This window comes from Zootoca vivipara, chromosome 11 (assembly GCF_963506605.1).
Source record: "Zootoca vivipara chromosome 11, rZooViv1.1, whole genome shotgun sequence".
Classification (NCBI taxonomy): domain Eukaryota; kingdom Metazoa; phylum Chordata; class Lepidosauria; order Squamata; family Lacertidae; genus Zootoca; species Zootoca vivipara.
The window spans coordinates 32,941,509-32,956,488 of record NC_083286.1 but is presented as its reverse complement, the minus strand read 5'-3'; the positions used below and the strand labels follow the sequence as shown (position 1 = coordinate 32,956,488).

The 14,980-nt window shown below is 40.3% G+C and overlaps 1 protein-coding gene across 3 annotated transcripts in view; it reads right to left on the bottom strand.

Annotated features, from left to right (window-relative positions):
- Positions 1-14,980, bottom strand: part of SSBP2 (single stranded DNA binding protein 2) — a 121,303-nt gene that overhangs the window by 69,935 nt on the left and 36,388 nt on the right. For all 3 annotated transcript variants that reach the window (XM_035100274.2, XM_035100271.2, XM_035100272.2), the window contains exons 2-4: positions 14,660-14,732; positions 12,360-12,421; positions 10,523-10,607 (exon numbers count right to left, since the gene is read on the bottom strand). In XM_035100274.2, coding sequence (XP_034956165.1) covers positions 10,523-10,607; positions 12,360-12,421; positions 14,660-14,732 — 220 coding nt within the window. The remainder of the gene's footprint in view (positions 1-10,522; positions 10,608-12,359; positions 12,422-14,659; positions 14,733-14,980) is intronic.

Here is a 14,980-nt window from a genome sequence, read left to right as displayed (position 1 = left end):
GGACAATGAACAAAACGTCTGATTATACAAATGCACAAAAACCAGACAATATTGTGTCCTCCAAGACAGTCAGAACAACATTCATGACCCCCAATATATTATATTCATAAAACCCTGTAAAGTGGTAGATTAGACAGAGAGTACATCCCTGACCCAACCACCTAGTGATAGGTATGGTTGAGCAGCAATTTCAGTGTCATTGGGCCACCAATATTCTATTCCACTACATCACACTGGCTCAAAAAGGTCTGAAGACTGTAGGGATGGTGTGCTGCCAGTATCATTGAGTGTTATGTCTTAAAACACCTGTAGCCACTTAACAGTTCTCATCAGCTCTATAGGACTGAGAGCATTACACTGTTCTATTGATTCAGCTTATGAAGGCATAAAATAGTGCTCATCAGCTATCAATTACACTATAAATGCAACTGCTAATTCAACTTATGCATTTTCCCCTAATTATAATTCTAACCAAACATAGCTTTGCCTATGTGAATACATATGACAAATCATTATTACTTTGCTATAGTCCACCACCAGTCAAACAACAGTGCCACACCATTCAAAATTATTAAAATTATTAATAGCATCCTCGTTGCAACTTCCAATATATTTTGTAACAACAACCAACAGTAATGTTCATTACAAATAAAAAATAAAAAAATGCAACATCCTACTCATTTATAATTTAACTCAACACTTTCAAAGTTGACAGTCTCCTGCTATCTGACCTTCTTCATCTATTGTTCTAAATTGTGCTGGCAGTCAATCATATGGGATTCAGTCCATTGTTTTTTAATAAAGAAAACTACAAGCAGAAAGCTACCTAGATCAAATAGGATCCTATGTGTCTTTGTCAGGGAAGTAAGACCAACACATCCTCTCCTATCTAATCCCTTTGTTGTCATCCCCAACCAGTTTGCTATACTGTACATTCCTGTCTAGTGCAAGGTTTGATGACCTGCAGTCCATGGACCCCTGGGGGATTCATGGATTGGCTTCAGGAGGATCCATGAACTGGACACAAACAAAATGACTTCTCCAATGCAATAAATTGTGTGCTTGTGTTTATATGTATTTTTCTGGGGAGTGGGTCCATAGCTTGCATCAGATTCTCTGGAGTCTGTGATCCAAAAAAGGTAAAGAACCGTTGGTCTAGGGCAGGTATAGGCAACCTTGGCTCTCCAGATGTTTTGGAACTACAACTCCCATGATCCCTAGCTAACGGGGCCAGTGGTCAGGGATCATGGGAGTTGTAGTTCCAAAACATCTGGAGAGCCAAGGTTGCCTATGCCTGGTCTAGGGCAACCACATAGACTGCACTGCAATGTTCCACCACTGGTTGACCATACTGATGCCTGTGGTCCTCCAGAAGAAACCCTGTAAACCAACCTTCCTACACCTAGAGAGCAGAAACTATGCAATCTTGGCAAAGTATCTTCAATACTTTGGGTATGTACGTTTTGTTAAATATGGAGGCAGGGAGCTCCCTAAATCTTTATAACTTCTCCCTTCTACCCAATACAGAGCGTTGGGAGCTTCCTTCAACCATATATAGCAAAACTTACATATACAAATTATAAATAAAAGATATACTGCCTCATCGAAGTCCAAAACTTTCATTAAAAAAAATCAGATGGAAACGCTATCATAGCTGTGAGCTTAGTGACTGGTATAACTCAAAGTCACTGCCATGGATATTAATCAGGTCTAACTCTGGGAGTTTTTGACTATTTCCGTATTTCCAGGAGGTTACCATCCTTTTCTTAAAGATACCAACTTTAGTAGATTAGCTTAATTTTTACAGAAATGAGAGTGGCCCACTGTAGGTACCTAGAATATTGTCCTTAGATATTGGTTCTGAATGGATTCAAAGTAACTGAAACCAAGTTTTGAGTATAAAATTTTAAGACATTCAAACGTGATTTATGGTGAATCCAAACACCACTGTATTACCTTCTAAAAAGTACTGTTTGGAATTGCACAGATGCAAGTATTTCAAAGCTTACAGTAAATACATTTTGCCAAATAAAATTAGCATAATATCTTTTAGATTGTACAAATGCTTAGCTACATTTTACACACTTGTGTCTACAAACGCAATCCAGTAACATGCAAATTGAACATGTAATCACATGGCTTGATCGTAGCAATGTAGAGAAAAGGGGTGAGATCTTGTAAATCCATAATCTTTAATTCAATAAACAGATGACTGACCTAATGATCACTGCATAACACCATTTCTACTTATTGCCAGACTTAACTATTTTAGAGAACGTCGTCATGGAAACAAGTTTATCTTCAAGCTATGTGTTATATTGTTCAATCTATTATATTTTTTACCATATTTCCTATGATAACATACATAAAGCCTCTACTAGAGATCAGAGCAAGTAGCTACTTTTTCAAATGAGGAGAACAGTGGCGCTAATAGCAAGAACTCATGAGAAAGAATAAAAAAGTTCCACATCATCAAGAATTTGGATGAAGCAAGCTATATAATTTTAAGCACTTCAACTTGGAAAAATATCAAACAAATGTCAAAGTCAAATTGCAAGAGGACAGAATTCACATATAGGGAATGGTCTTAGGTCTTGCCAAGTGGATCCACTGTGATCCACTTGTCAAGTGGATCCATGAGCCCTCATTAGTTCTTAGGAACAGTTCCATTTTTCTTTTAGGAACACTTTAGCTGTCCTGGGATCCTTCTCATAAGAGAATGTGCTTACAACATGCTCATCCTATTTTCCATTGTCTACCTGGCTCTGTGCCTAGTTTGCTTCGTTTTTAATTATACTTATGAGGGCTCAAATTATTTACTACTATGTGTCTGGAGGAGGCTCTTGCTGTGACATGAGAAGGTTTTAGAACTGTAGGCATAAATACTTTACACATTGTGCTACAGATCACTAGGTATAATTAAAGTAGGAGGCGACAGGGTGGGAGTGGGAAGTGTAACTCAATTGACCAGAGGCATGTAGAATTCCCATCCTTAGAAGTTTATCTTCAGGATCTTTCAATCATCCCTTTGTTTACTGGCTAACAAAACTTGATGAAGTCCAAGTTACTTTAAAATACAGAAATAAATCAATCTGTTTGTAGCACATTAATAGTAAGATATTTAAGTGATTAACATTTAGTACAGACTTTCATTACCATTATTTTCAAGTTAGTGGACAAACAGAAACTGCATTGTACCTACAGATGCATAACCTAAGTATAAAAAAGGAAGGCAATTTACCCAGTTTCAAATAATGAGTCATAATGAACAAATTTAGGACAGGGCCTAAAAGAGCCAAAGTGCAGCTACAATTGAGAAAAAAAATGCATGTTGCAATGCACTGCAATAAATTAGGTATGTATCACTACTACACTTTGTGTTGCCCCCATGTGTAGTGGTTTTATTTTTCTTGCGTTTCTTTTGGCTTGCTTCTTCAAACTGATGCTCTCCTTTGGATAGCCAACCACTGTTTCGACGGTTCCGTGTCCAGCAATTATGCAGACGCGTTCCCTATACCATGTGCGGCCTTTTCCAGCCCAAGTTGTACTTCCGAGTTAAAGCCCATTCCACTAGAAACAACAACAACTCCCCAACCACCTCCTGTTTCCAAGCTGCCTACGGTCTCCCTGGGAAAGGCAGGGAACACGGCACAACCTGACGTTAGCAGTCAATGGCCTTTAAAAGAGAGCGAGAGAGCAAGAGAGAGAGAATTTATTAACTGAAAGCATAGGCATTTTTGCAATTTGGACAGGGCATGCTTCTACATTGGAATGTTGGTTTTGTGTGTGTGTGTGCGCGTGCTTGCAATGGTTGATCTGCAAATTTAAACTCCAAACAGGGCTTCAGAAGCACTTGTGTGTTATATGGAGGGAAGAAAAGAACTCTCTGGGACTCCGAGTGGGGCAGCTCTCCACCATCTTGCCCTCACACCACCCTGTAATTTCTAACTGGCAAATGGCACCTGTTCCGCAGAAGGGAGCAGGCAGCTTTTGCTGCTGAGAGCAACAGGAAAGGGCGGGCTGGGCTGAGCTGCCCCAAGTGGAGCGATGCCTCTACTTGTAGCTCGGAGCTTGAAGTTCGGGCTCTTCCACTTGTCCTCATTGGCACCAAAATACAATATTGGGTAAGGTAAGCCCCATCCCACATAAGGTATGCCCAATCCCACATAATCATCACATGACACAGTGCTCACACACCATTTGAATGGCAATGCCCATTAACTTCGGGGGCGGTCCCCTAAAATTTTTTATTGCGGGGGCTGAAGTCCCCAACAGCCCCTAGGAATTGACTCCTATGGTGGCACTGTGGGTCCAGCGCAGATTCCCCACCCCTCATTCCCCCAGCGGAGCTGCCTTTCTTCATCACCTTTCTGAAGATGATCGCCCTTGCTCGGGCTGCTCTGCTCTTGCCTAGGCCGGGGGTGGTGTGAGGAGGTAGAAATCTGGTGGGGAGCTGGTCCTGGTTCTGAGCTCTGGGGCCTCACATCAGGTGGAAAGAAGGGTGAAGAAGCCGTCACTGCCCAAGTGTGTATCATGGCCCTTCACTGAGGAGGTTGGCTAATTCCTGGATCCTCCTCCTCTCTTCCATTTTCCCCAAGCCAGAAGGAGGAAGATGAGAGGACGCAGCTGGCTTTCCCATTGCTTCTGGCATCTGAGCTTTGCACATATCACTGGCCCACTGGGTAAGGGTGGGTCAGGCCCCGTCAATGCAGGGGGCAAATCAGCGCCCCTGACACAAAGGTAGGCTTATTTTGACTACTGTTATTGTACTGAGCCAAAATGTCTAAGAAAACCATAACCATTTTAATTTATTGAGCTCAAATACCATATTGATGAATGGCTACATGAAAATGTATTTCTTCATTTATGCTAATATGGGACTCTTTCTGTTCCTTCAGGAAGGCAGTTGGTGCAATTAAAAACAAACAAACAAAAACCTCTGAACAATATTAAACATAAAACTGCTGAGCAACTGCAACAAATAATATTGACAACCCTGTTTAGGTCCCAAAAGAGTACATTTAGAAACCAAGTAACTGGAAATGAATGCTGAACTAATTCCATGGTTCATCAAACATTTGCAGTAATATGTTGATTCTAGTATAGTTACAGGCAGTGCATCTGAATGCCCGGCAAGTCAGGATTAAAAATTAAAGCAGAGGTCTTGCAAAGTCAGAAATGGAAGCTGTTCTCTGAAGCAGGAACAGCCATCAATGTCCCTCCTACGTATGGTACCAAAGCTTAATTACAAGTAACAAAAAGTAAAGGCTATTTTTCCTTAAGGTGAATTGAACGCATTACATATTTAATTGTTTTATACAATTCAAATCCAGAGACAATTAGAAAGAAATATTTTTATCTAGATTTTTAAAGGATCATTCTGGACAACTGAAAATTAGTTACCAATATCCAATACTCTGCAGTAGCTCAGAGTCACAAACAATCAGCTATTGAGTTGTATATCTCTGCCTCTTCCCCCACACCCACCCCAATCATACAGGTTCTGGTGTCTCCGAGACTTGAGTCCAAATTGTTAATTTTTTTACCTATCTGTTCTACTTAATGCTAGACAGGTCTGAGGATCTGATATGAACAGACCACAATACACAGTCATTATTTGAAAGTGCTTTTTATAGAGGCCTTAATATTTTAAAATACTCAAAGCAGACAATGGATATTGAGTTTTAAAGCCAATAAGATGCAATGCACATGCCCATTTGCAACAACCATTTTTTCTTAATCGCATTCTGTAATTGTTCACAGTTCTGAAATTGTAAGGAAATTGTTTTCGTGGCATATGTGCAATTGCCAGTTGTGTGTCCATTCATCAAAGAAGGGAGGATGCACTAGCTACTGCATTTACTGGGCCTATGGCCATATAATAAAAGTTGCTGTTGTTTCTACAAGGTACTGCACAGGATTAAATCTACTATAGCGTGCTTCCACCAACCTAGGCTTCCCCTCATCACAGCTTGAGTCTGGATTGTCTATGACCCCCAGATGGGGATGTCCGTTTGCAGCCTTACTGCAGGAACATTAGGGATCTCTTTTAGTCACTTCCAGATGCTTCAAGACTGCTGAATATGGGGAAGAACATGATAACACACACACACCCCACCCAGAAGCAAAGGAGGAGAGATTGCAGGGAACAACTAAGCGATTTTCACGTACTACTCCAGCAACACCACTGGATTTAGTTGAGTAAGAGAAGAGTATTGTCAAGTGACAGCAGTTATCAAGCAAAGACTAAAAACCAGTTACAGGTTAGGAGCAAAAGAATTTCCCAGGTAGATAAAATGAAAGGAATAAGTAGCCATTTCTCTCAACTCTAAACCACACAAAGAAAACAAACTATAAGACAAAGAAGCACCCACTGTAGCTAAAAACAAAACACTAGATTTTTTTTAAAAGTATCCAGTTTTGTTTACATGCTCAATATCCAAGCAACTCTTATTTCAGCAAATCAAGGCAAAATACCACATAGGTGTCTGACTGAATAAACTGCAATCTTCTAATTTTATACTAATGTGAAAAGCAAATTTCTGCTCCAACAGAGGTCGGGGGGGGGGGAGGGTCGGGATCTAAATTCACATTAAATTACAAGCTTGTCCTACAGGGTCAGACAGCTATGAATACGCAATTCCTCTTGGTTTCATGCAGCATCTCCAGAAAATGTTCTGCTTCCAAACAGCAGAAACCACATTTTGCAGCACATCAGTTCATGGAGTTTACACCCCTTAAAATATTTTAACACATTAACACCTTAGAATAAAGTGGTACAGACACTTTAGGTTACAAACTCCACTAACCAGGAAGTAGTTGCTCCAGGCTGAGAACTTTGCCCCAGGATAAGAACGGAAATCATGTGTGGCGGCAGCAGGAGGCCCCATTAGCAAAAGCATGCCTCAGGTTAAGAATCGTTTCAGGTTAAGAACGGACCTCCGGAACAAATTAAGTTCTTAACCCAAGGTACCACTGTATGTGAATAATGATTATATGGAACGCCCCCCCCCCCAAAAAAAGAAATTGCATACCACACAGAATTGCTTCAGATTTATTTTAAACTATAAAAATCTGACAACTTGCAGAAGCATGCATCTTATTTTCAAGAAAGTACTGGCTTAATTTTACTTAACATGCTTATATATGCTATAATATATTTATGTTAAGTTTTGAGTAGATGCAGATTTTTAATTTCTCATGATTAACACTATTATTGGGATATTGACATTGACATCATGTAAGGAAATAGACTGGAAAAATGCAAAGAAGCACCAGGTGCACAGACAAATACATCCAAGGTATAAAGTAATATGTACCCAATGAATGGATATATGAAGATGGATATATGGACCCCACTTTTGATGTATAAACCAGGACAATGGAGAGTAGGGTACTAGGTAATTGAGAGCTTTAAGAAACTGCAGAACATACAAGAGAGTCATGCCCCCCTATTTCTTATTGAAAATGGGTGGCCTGGTCTGGAAATGGGGGGGGGCGCTGAGAGCTTTAAGCGAAACATGCTAGATTTTGCTGGGGGGGGGGCGGGTTAGCTGGATGGATTTTATAAGCCAGATTTGATATTGCTGTGGAACCAACAATGCCTGTGCTTGCTTCTGCCCTGCCCCCGAACTATTTGTACTTCTTATTATTATTATTTATTGAATTTGTAAACCACCCTATACCCGGAAGTCTCAGCTTTGTAACCAGAGTTGTAAACTATAACACTAAGTCTCCAAACCTGTCTTCTAACAAAACTCACTCTGTAAAGGCTTTACACTGCCTGGGAAACACAGAACACAAGTTGGAGACTTCTCATTAATAAGCATAAGGTAACTAGAATAAGGAATCTTATATGTGAATTAGGAACATAGGCAGCTGTTCTTATACTGAAATAGGCCATTGCTTCATCTAGCTCAGTACTATCTACATTTGGGGTCTCAGGCAGGGTTCTATCCCAGCTCAACCTGGAGATATCAGGAATTGAAGCAGGGACATTCTGCGTGCAAAGCAGATGTTCTACACCACTAAGTTATGGACCTTCCCTAAGCTTTTCTCATACAATTTTTACAGTATTAATTTAAACCTTTCCCCAAAGATTATCTGTCCCATACCAGTTCAGGTTACGTACACATTAGGGCACTTGAGTATCTGTCAAACAAATAGGCAGCATGTTTGGATTTGGGGGGAGAGAACTCTGTGATTTCATGCTGCTGCCAAGACTTCCCTTTGGCAGTTTTCTTTTCAGACATAACCCACTTCCAGCACATTTTTAAAATTTGTATTGAAGTCAGCATCCACTTATCCAAACATGCAACCTGTTAATAAAGCAGAGAGACTCCTTTGCAGGAGTATGCAAATGTGGAGAGCAACCTCACCAAAGTTAAGCACTGTAAAATTATCTCATGTCTGAGCATATGCTCGCTTACTAAAAATCCAAAAGGACTTAGATCACGTCCTTTATATTTCTGATTTATTGCTAACCTAGAAGAATTAGGAAAATGCTGACAAATGAAAAAGTGAACAGGTGAAGCCAGAGTGTGGCTTGTGCCAGCCAAACCCAGGCTCATGGCTTGTTTCACTCCAAAACACCCCACAAGCAGCAAACCAAGAACAAATATTGGTTCCACTTCATTGTGTGTTTGTTTGGAGGGATGCAAGCCATGAACCCTAGTAGTATGATAAGAAAGACTCTGGATTGTTTCATTTGTGCCATTGCAGCAGGAACAGGGAAGACGCACTGTGGGAACTGTTGAAAAGTGTGTGCCATCATGCGGCTTATTCACATGAAACGATCGTTTGTTTTCAAACACAGTGGTACCTCTGGTTAAGAACTTAATTCGTTCTGGAGATCCGTTCTTAACCCGAAACTGTTCTTAACCTGAAGAACCACTTTAGCTAATGGGGCCTCCTGCTGCTGCCGCACCGCCAGAGCACGATTTTTGTTCTCATCCTGAAGCAAAGTTCTTAACCTGAGGTACTATTTCTGGGTTAGTGGAATTTGTAACCTGAAGCGTTTGTAACCCGAGGTACCACTGTGTGTTTAATGTGACATGTGACCCAGGCCATTTGTGGGTAAAGCCTGGCCCTATAAAGCACATATTCTTCAGTAAACACATATTGATACAGCTCTCTCTCTCTCTTTTCATTGAGTCAACAGCACAGTAGACTCTTTCAGAAGATAATGGCCCAGCTTGGACATTTTGCTAAACCATGTTTTAGCATGATGAGAACTAAGTGCAAGAATCTGCTGAGAGCAGTTATCCAGAGTGTCACAGTATGTTGTCAGCAATCTGTGGATGACACACAGCTCCACTTCTCCTTACATCTGCAGATGTGGCAGTGCATGTGCTCGACTTCACCCACTCATGGGCTGGCTGACATGTTGCTATGGCAGGGGTGGATTTAGGGAAGTACCTGCACGGGGAGCTGAACCAAGAATGGTTCTACACCGCAACAGTGACTTAGAACAAAGTGCAAGGGGGAGCACCAAATTTTGGAGTCATATGGGGCACCGCTGAATTTGAAAGCCCAAAGACTGCCACTGCACTATAGTTTAGCGTGCCATCTGAAAGTGGCTATTACCATGGCTAGTACAGGAAGCAGAGAAGAGAAGAGGCGAGTACAAGGCATGAAAAAATTAGTTTTGTGAATTAGTATTTAGTTTATACAATTAACTAGTCCTTTTACTGATCAAATCCTCCAACTTTGAACATATAAACTATATCAAATCAGTATTTATATTTTCTACGCATTATCACAGCTGAAACCAATTTACAACATGACAATGACATTTTCAGAGAAAAATAAAAGCCTAAGCATACTTGCTTACAACCACACCTATCAAAATAATATTTTACTTTAATAATGTATTCTAGACTACCACCAAGTCTAAGGTAAAGGAATCACCCAACAGCCTCATCTTAAAGCTAGGAGGCAATATCTTGGGGGTGTCTTGTGATAAAGTCCCGTTTACTAGCGTCCATCTATTTTAAAACATCCATTTAAAAACTATGCTCAGGTTGCTAGCTAGTAGCACCCAAACCATTTCTTAAAGCTTGCATAAGTAGACCACTAACAGATTTGCATATGCTTCTATTTATTGCTTTTGGCTTTCCCCCATAAACTATTTTTTCCTCGTTAGCTACTTTCAGACAATAGTGATGGTTAATAATGTATAGCCTTAGATAGTTTTGCTCTTGCCTATAGATCTGCTCTTGCTTACGCTTCCCATTCCTCTCGACCGATGCCAAACATATTCAGTTTAGGAAGGTATGACCACTTTGACTTTAACCATAGGGCTGATATCTGGAAGGTTTTTTGTAAGGATGAACCCTTGCTAGCCTACATAAAATAAACTCTTTCACAGCAAAGGTAAGTTTCCCTTCCTCTTTGTATCACAGGAACTGAAGAACTTGGCAAAAGAAACCTCTCCTAAACACTGGGAAAGTGCCACATAATTGCAGATTCTACCTGTCAACAAGCCAACAGGCAAAACAGAGTCAATAAGCATAAAACTTACATAGTCATGAAAGGCTTTAGCTTCACTTGAGTGCTCACAAGTTTCACGTCTTTCTGGAGCTGCGCAATAGAGATCCCAAAAAACACTAAAAATGGGGAGGGGGGGCGACAAAAAAAGCATTGTAAAACTTTACATGTATTTCAGGTGTATGATCCCAAACATATGCACAAATTATTATGGTAATTACAGTACTGATTACCATCTCTCTTCATGCTTTCCAACTATGTTTTGTGCAGCATCAGCATTTTGGCATTACAAACTGCTGAAGTTCTGCAAACTTAAGAGCACTAAAGACTAAACCAGGGGTCTCCAAACTACGGCCCCCGGGCCGGATGCGGCCCAATCGGCCTTCCAATCCGGCCCGCGACGACCCCCGGCGCGCGGCGCGGCGGCGATCTAAAAAATCGGCAAAAAATCGCCGAAAATCCTTTGTGCGCATGCGTACGGGCCTCTCTCGACCCGGAAGAGGTCATTTCTGGTGCACTTCCGGGTCGGGGGAGGCCCATACGCATGCGCACAAGCGATTTTCGGCGATTTTTTTCCCGCCCGTGTGCGTGTGCGCATGCGCACGGGCGCGCCCTCCCCCGCCCTCCGGCCCGCTGCGCGCGCACTCCCCTGCCGTCCGGCCCACCGCGCGGTCGGCGCGGCGGGCACCGGCCCGCCGCTCGGTAAGTCTGGGGACCCCTGGACTAAACTGACTATTTACACAGACTAAACAACATCTATACATTTTACTTATTATTTTTGGTGTGCTGTGTGAAGAATATCCAAATTATATATTTTGTGATTTAAGCATGGAGAAAAGATTTCAGAACTCTCATGGATAACAAGAAAATCTAACAAGTGAAGTTGTTTTTGCTGCTTTTTTTAAGGAGCACCTGTTCTAAAAGCAAACAATCAACCCAGAGCTTAAAACAATATGAGAAAAAGCTTTAAATACATTTAAAAGCTCATTAACAATTATCCAGCCTGAACCTCCAGGGTGCAGCACGTATTCTCTTGCAAAACTTTCATATAAGGGACAGAAAGGGAGAAGAGTGAGCTAGCGGAGCAGGACGGATAAAAATCTATTACTTTACTCCAATGTTTATTTACATTGAAGAAAATTACAGATTGTAAACATTTAGAATTATATTTTTATTTAAAAAAACAAAATAAAAGGAGGACTATGTAAACCAAGCTAATATATAATATACAAATGCATGCAATTATTTTAAATGTTGCAGTGTTAAAGGAAACACAGTCTGATCGGTGCCATCAGTAACGGGACCAAGGCCTCTGGGAGCAGGCCCATGCAGAGCTCATCAGAACTGGGGCAGGAGTCTTGCTAAAATAAAGTTATAAACTAAAACAGAAAACAGCCGGTCCCAGGTGGGTCCCGGAGCCAGCCTAGCCTTCCGAGGCTTGGGGCAAGTGTATCCAGCTGCCTGTCCCCCCCACCACAGGCCGCTGCATGGACCTGTCTTGGAAGTTGCTCCTCCTGCCTTCCAGGGAGAATATCATGGCAAGGGGGAGACCTACCCAAGCCCAGCCAGCAGACAGAGAACTAGCAGCTGCAGGGACCTTCCTCCACCCCCCAGTCAGAAAAAAAACCACTCTGCAAGTTACCCATGGACTTCAGAAGTATACAAACAACTAGGAACCAAGTAAAGGTGAGGTTTTTTTCTAGCTTGGTGGTGCAGGTGGGGAAACCCAGAGAAAGAGACACCGTATTGGAAAACCTGAACATTAGTCTTTCCGAAAAAGAAACCAAGGGATTAACAGTAGATTCTAGTTATTTTTAATAAAAATAAGATTTCGTACAAAACAGTATTTTTGCAAAGCTTGAAATACTTACCACCACCAAGAGTGTAAGAATCCTGGGGGCTCGCCCAATGTGATATTTTTTTCCCATCTTATCTAAAACCAGCATAAATAGTGATTAGAAATTTTTTCATCTAGACAAAATATAAACAACAGAATACAGCAAAATTAATCAAAAATTCCGAGACAAATAGGCTGGTCTTCACCTGGTGCCAAAAAGCTTATAATGTTGGCACCAGTTGTGCCTCCTTAGGGAAGGCATCACTGCAGAAAAGGCCCTCTTCTTTGTGAAAGCCCAATGCACCTCTCCTAAAGAGGGTCTTTGGAGCAAGGCTTCTACAGACGATCTTAAGGCACTATTATGCATTGTACAAAATATGATTTTCTTTTGTTTGTTTTGTACCTACTAGTGATCAATGACATTGCAAGAACAAGAGATTCTCAATAACCTATCTATCCGTGCTAGTCATTATCAGTCACCTGAAGCTTGAATTAAAGACCAAATGTCACCTGAACCACGAAATGAATGAGGAAAGCCAAAGCTGGAAATAACAACATCTTGCTGATCACACAGATTAGCCACTTTTCTCCTTCTGTGGTACATATTAGTTAAAAAGACCTCTTTCCCTTCTGACTAGAAGCGGATACATTTTTCTTCTAGAAAAAAGATCCACATACTGATGTTCACGGTCCCTAGCTTAAACTCAATGCCAATTTGTCTCTTTCATGGTACTGGTGTTTTGGGATAATTTATTGAAACCATTGCTGCTCTTTAATGTATTTTTCTGTCTGCTATGCTGGATAGCCACATTATTGAAAAGAAAATATTGAAAGATGTGCCCTAAATATTCAACTTACACACAAAAAAATCATTCTCCATTATCCTTAAAATAAAATCTATATTCAATGTTTTAATCAAATTCAAGTTTAATTAATTGATAGAAAGTTGAATCAGCTGACAGCCATAGCTACTATGGATAATTTTTCTAAAAGTTTACTGAAAGGTGCCAAAACAGACACCTACAAAAGGTCTATTGTTCCCAATGGCCAATGATGTCAAGTATCAGGTACAGGAAATTTACACTACAATACATGAGCCAAAGTGCTTCTATCCTTCAAAATTTACACTTCTCTTAATTTTGCGATGCACCTTTCCAACCCAAGACTTGTACATTATTTTCAATAATATACCTAAGGAAATGCACTATATTAGAGAAAATTCCGTTCATAAATGTGTATATTAAGAGAAGCATACACAAAATGTTTTAATATTTTCATGTGGGGTTTTTTTTTAAAAAAATTGCCAACTGATATTGAAATGGAACAAACTGAACTGAAGGCTGAAAAAGTGAGAAAGTGAAACAGACACATTTGTTTACCCCCCAGCAGGGACTCCAGAGGAAAAAGAAAATATTTATAGAAATAAATTGACCACTCCAATAAAGAACTGCATAATTAGTTAACTTATATGCACAGATATTAATGTTGAAAACCTGTGTTATTCTGTTGTGTTACTTGTGTTATTCATGAATTTTATGAACAGAAGCAGAGAGCCATTTCTTTCAAAGGTTGAAATTTTATAAATGTATACATTGCTTCTCTCTTCAAAAAGTCTTGAAGCAATTCACAATACTGTGAAGTTTATGCTACTGAGGGCATAGCAAGAAAAGCATAGGAAAATCTTATCCAGCTGTTAATGTGGCTATACAATACTTGAATCTTTTTTTAAAAAACAACAACAACCTTTTTTGCTTCAAACCAACTCATTTAAATTAAGCGATCACCTATGGCAAGTAAAGTTTGCCTACAGGAAATGGTCCTAGTACCAAATAAGAGGGAAGAGAAGCAAGCAACAACCGCACACAGCTGCTTTTTTCCAGCTGAAAAAGAATAACTGTGGCTGCTGCATGGATGTACTCTTTCACCCTCACCTTCATGATAGTTGTCCTTAAAGAGTGAAGGAGTACACACCAGACATGAGTTAGAGTGGAGTAAACTCATATAAGTGGACAAAATCACAGCTCATAATACAGTGGTACCTCGGGTTACAAACACTTCGGGCTACACAGACTCTGCTAACCTGGAAGTAGTACCTCGGGTTAAGAACTTTGCCCCAAGATGAGAACAGAAATCGCGCGGCAGCGGTGCAGCTAAAGTTACCACCCAGAAGTAGTACCTCAGGTTAAGAACGGTTTCAGGTTAAGAACAGACCTCCGGAACAAATTAAGTTTGTAACCAGAGGTACCACTGTATACTGAATAGCCTGGATCCTATCCATCAAGTGAAACTGGCTATCTAGAATTCTGGAAGACATAAAAATTATAGGAAACATACCTCTGATAAAAACGTCTGCGCTGATTTTTGTGCTCCTACATGGAGCAGATATTCATATACATACAGTGCTAACCTGAAAGGGAAAAAACAACAACATTCACTATTGAAACAAAACTCTAAACTGCAAGATCATGCAAAAACTCTAAACTGCAAGATCATGCACAACTTTCTAGTTGGTGCATTAAATCAGAAAAAGAAATGAACTAAAAAGTAGTTTTCTTGATCTACATTTCCAACTTTTCCCAACTATATATGTGAGCCTCATCGCAGCAAAGTTAAAAATGTTACTATACAAAAAACTGAGTCTGTCAATATTTTATT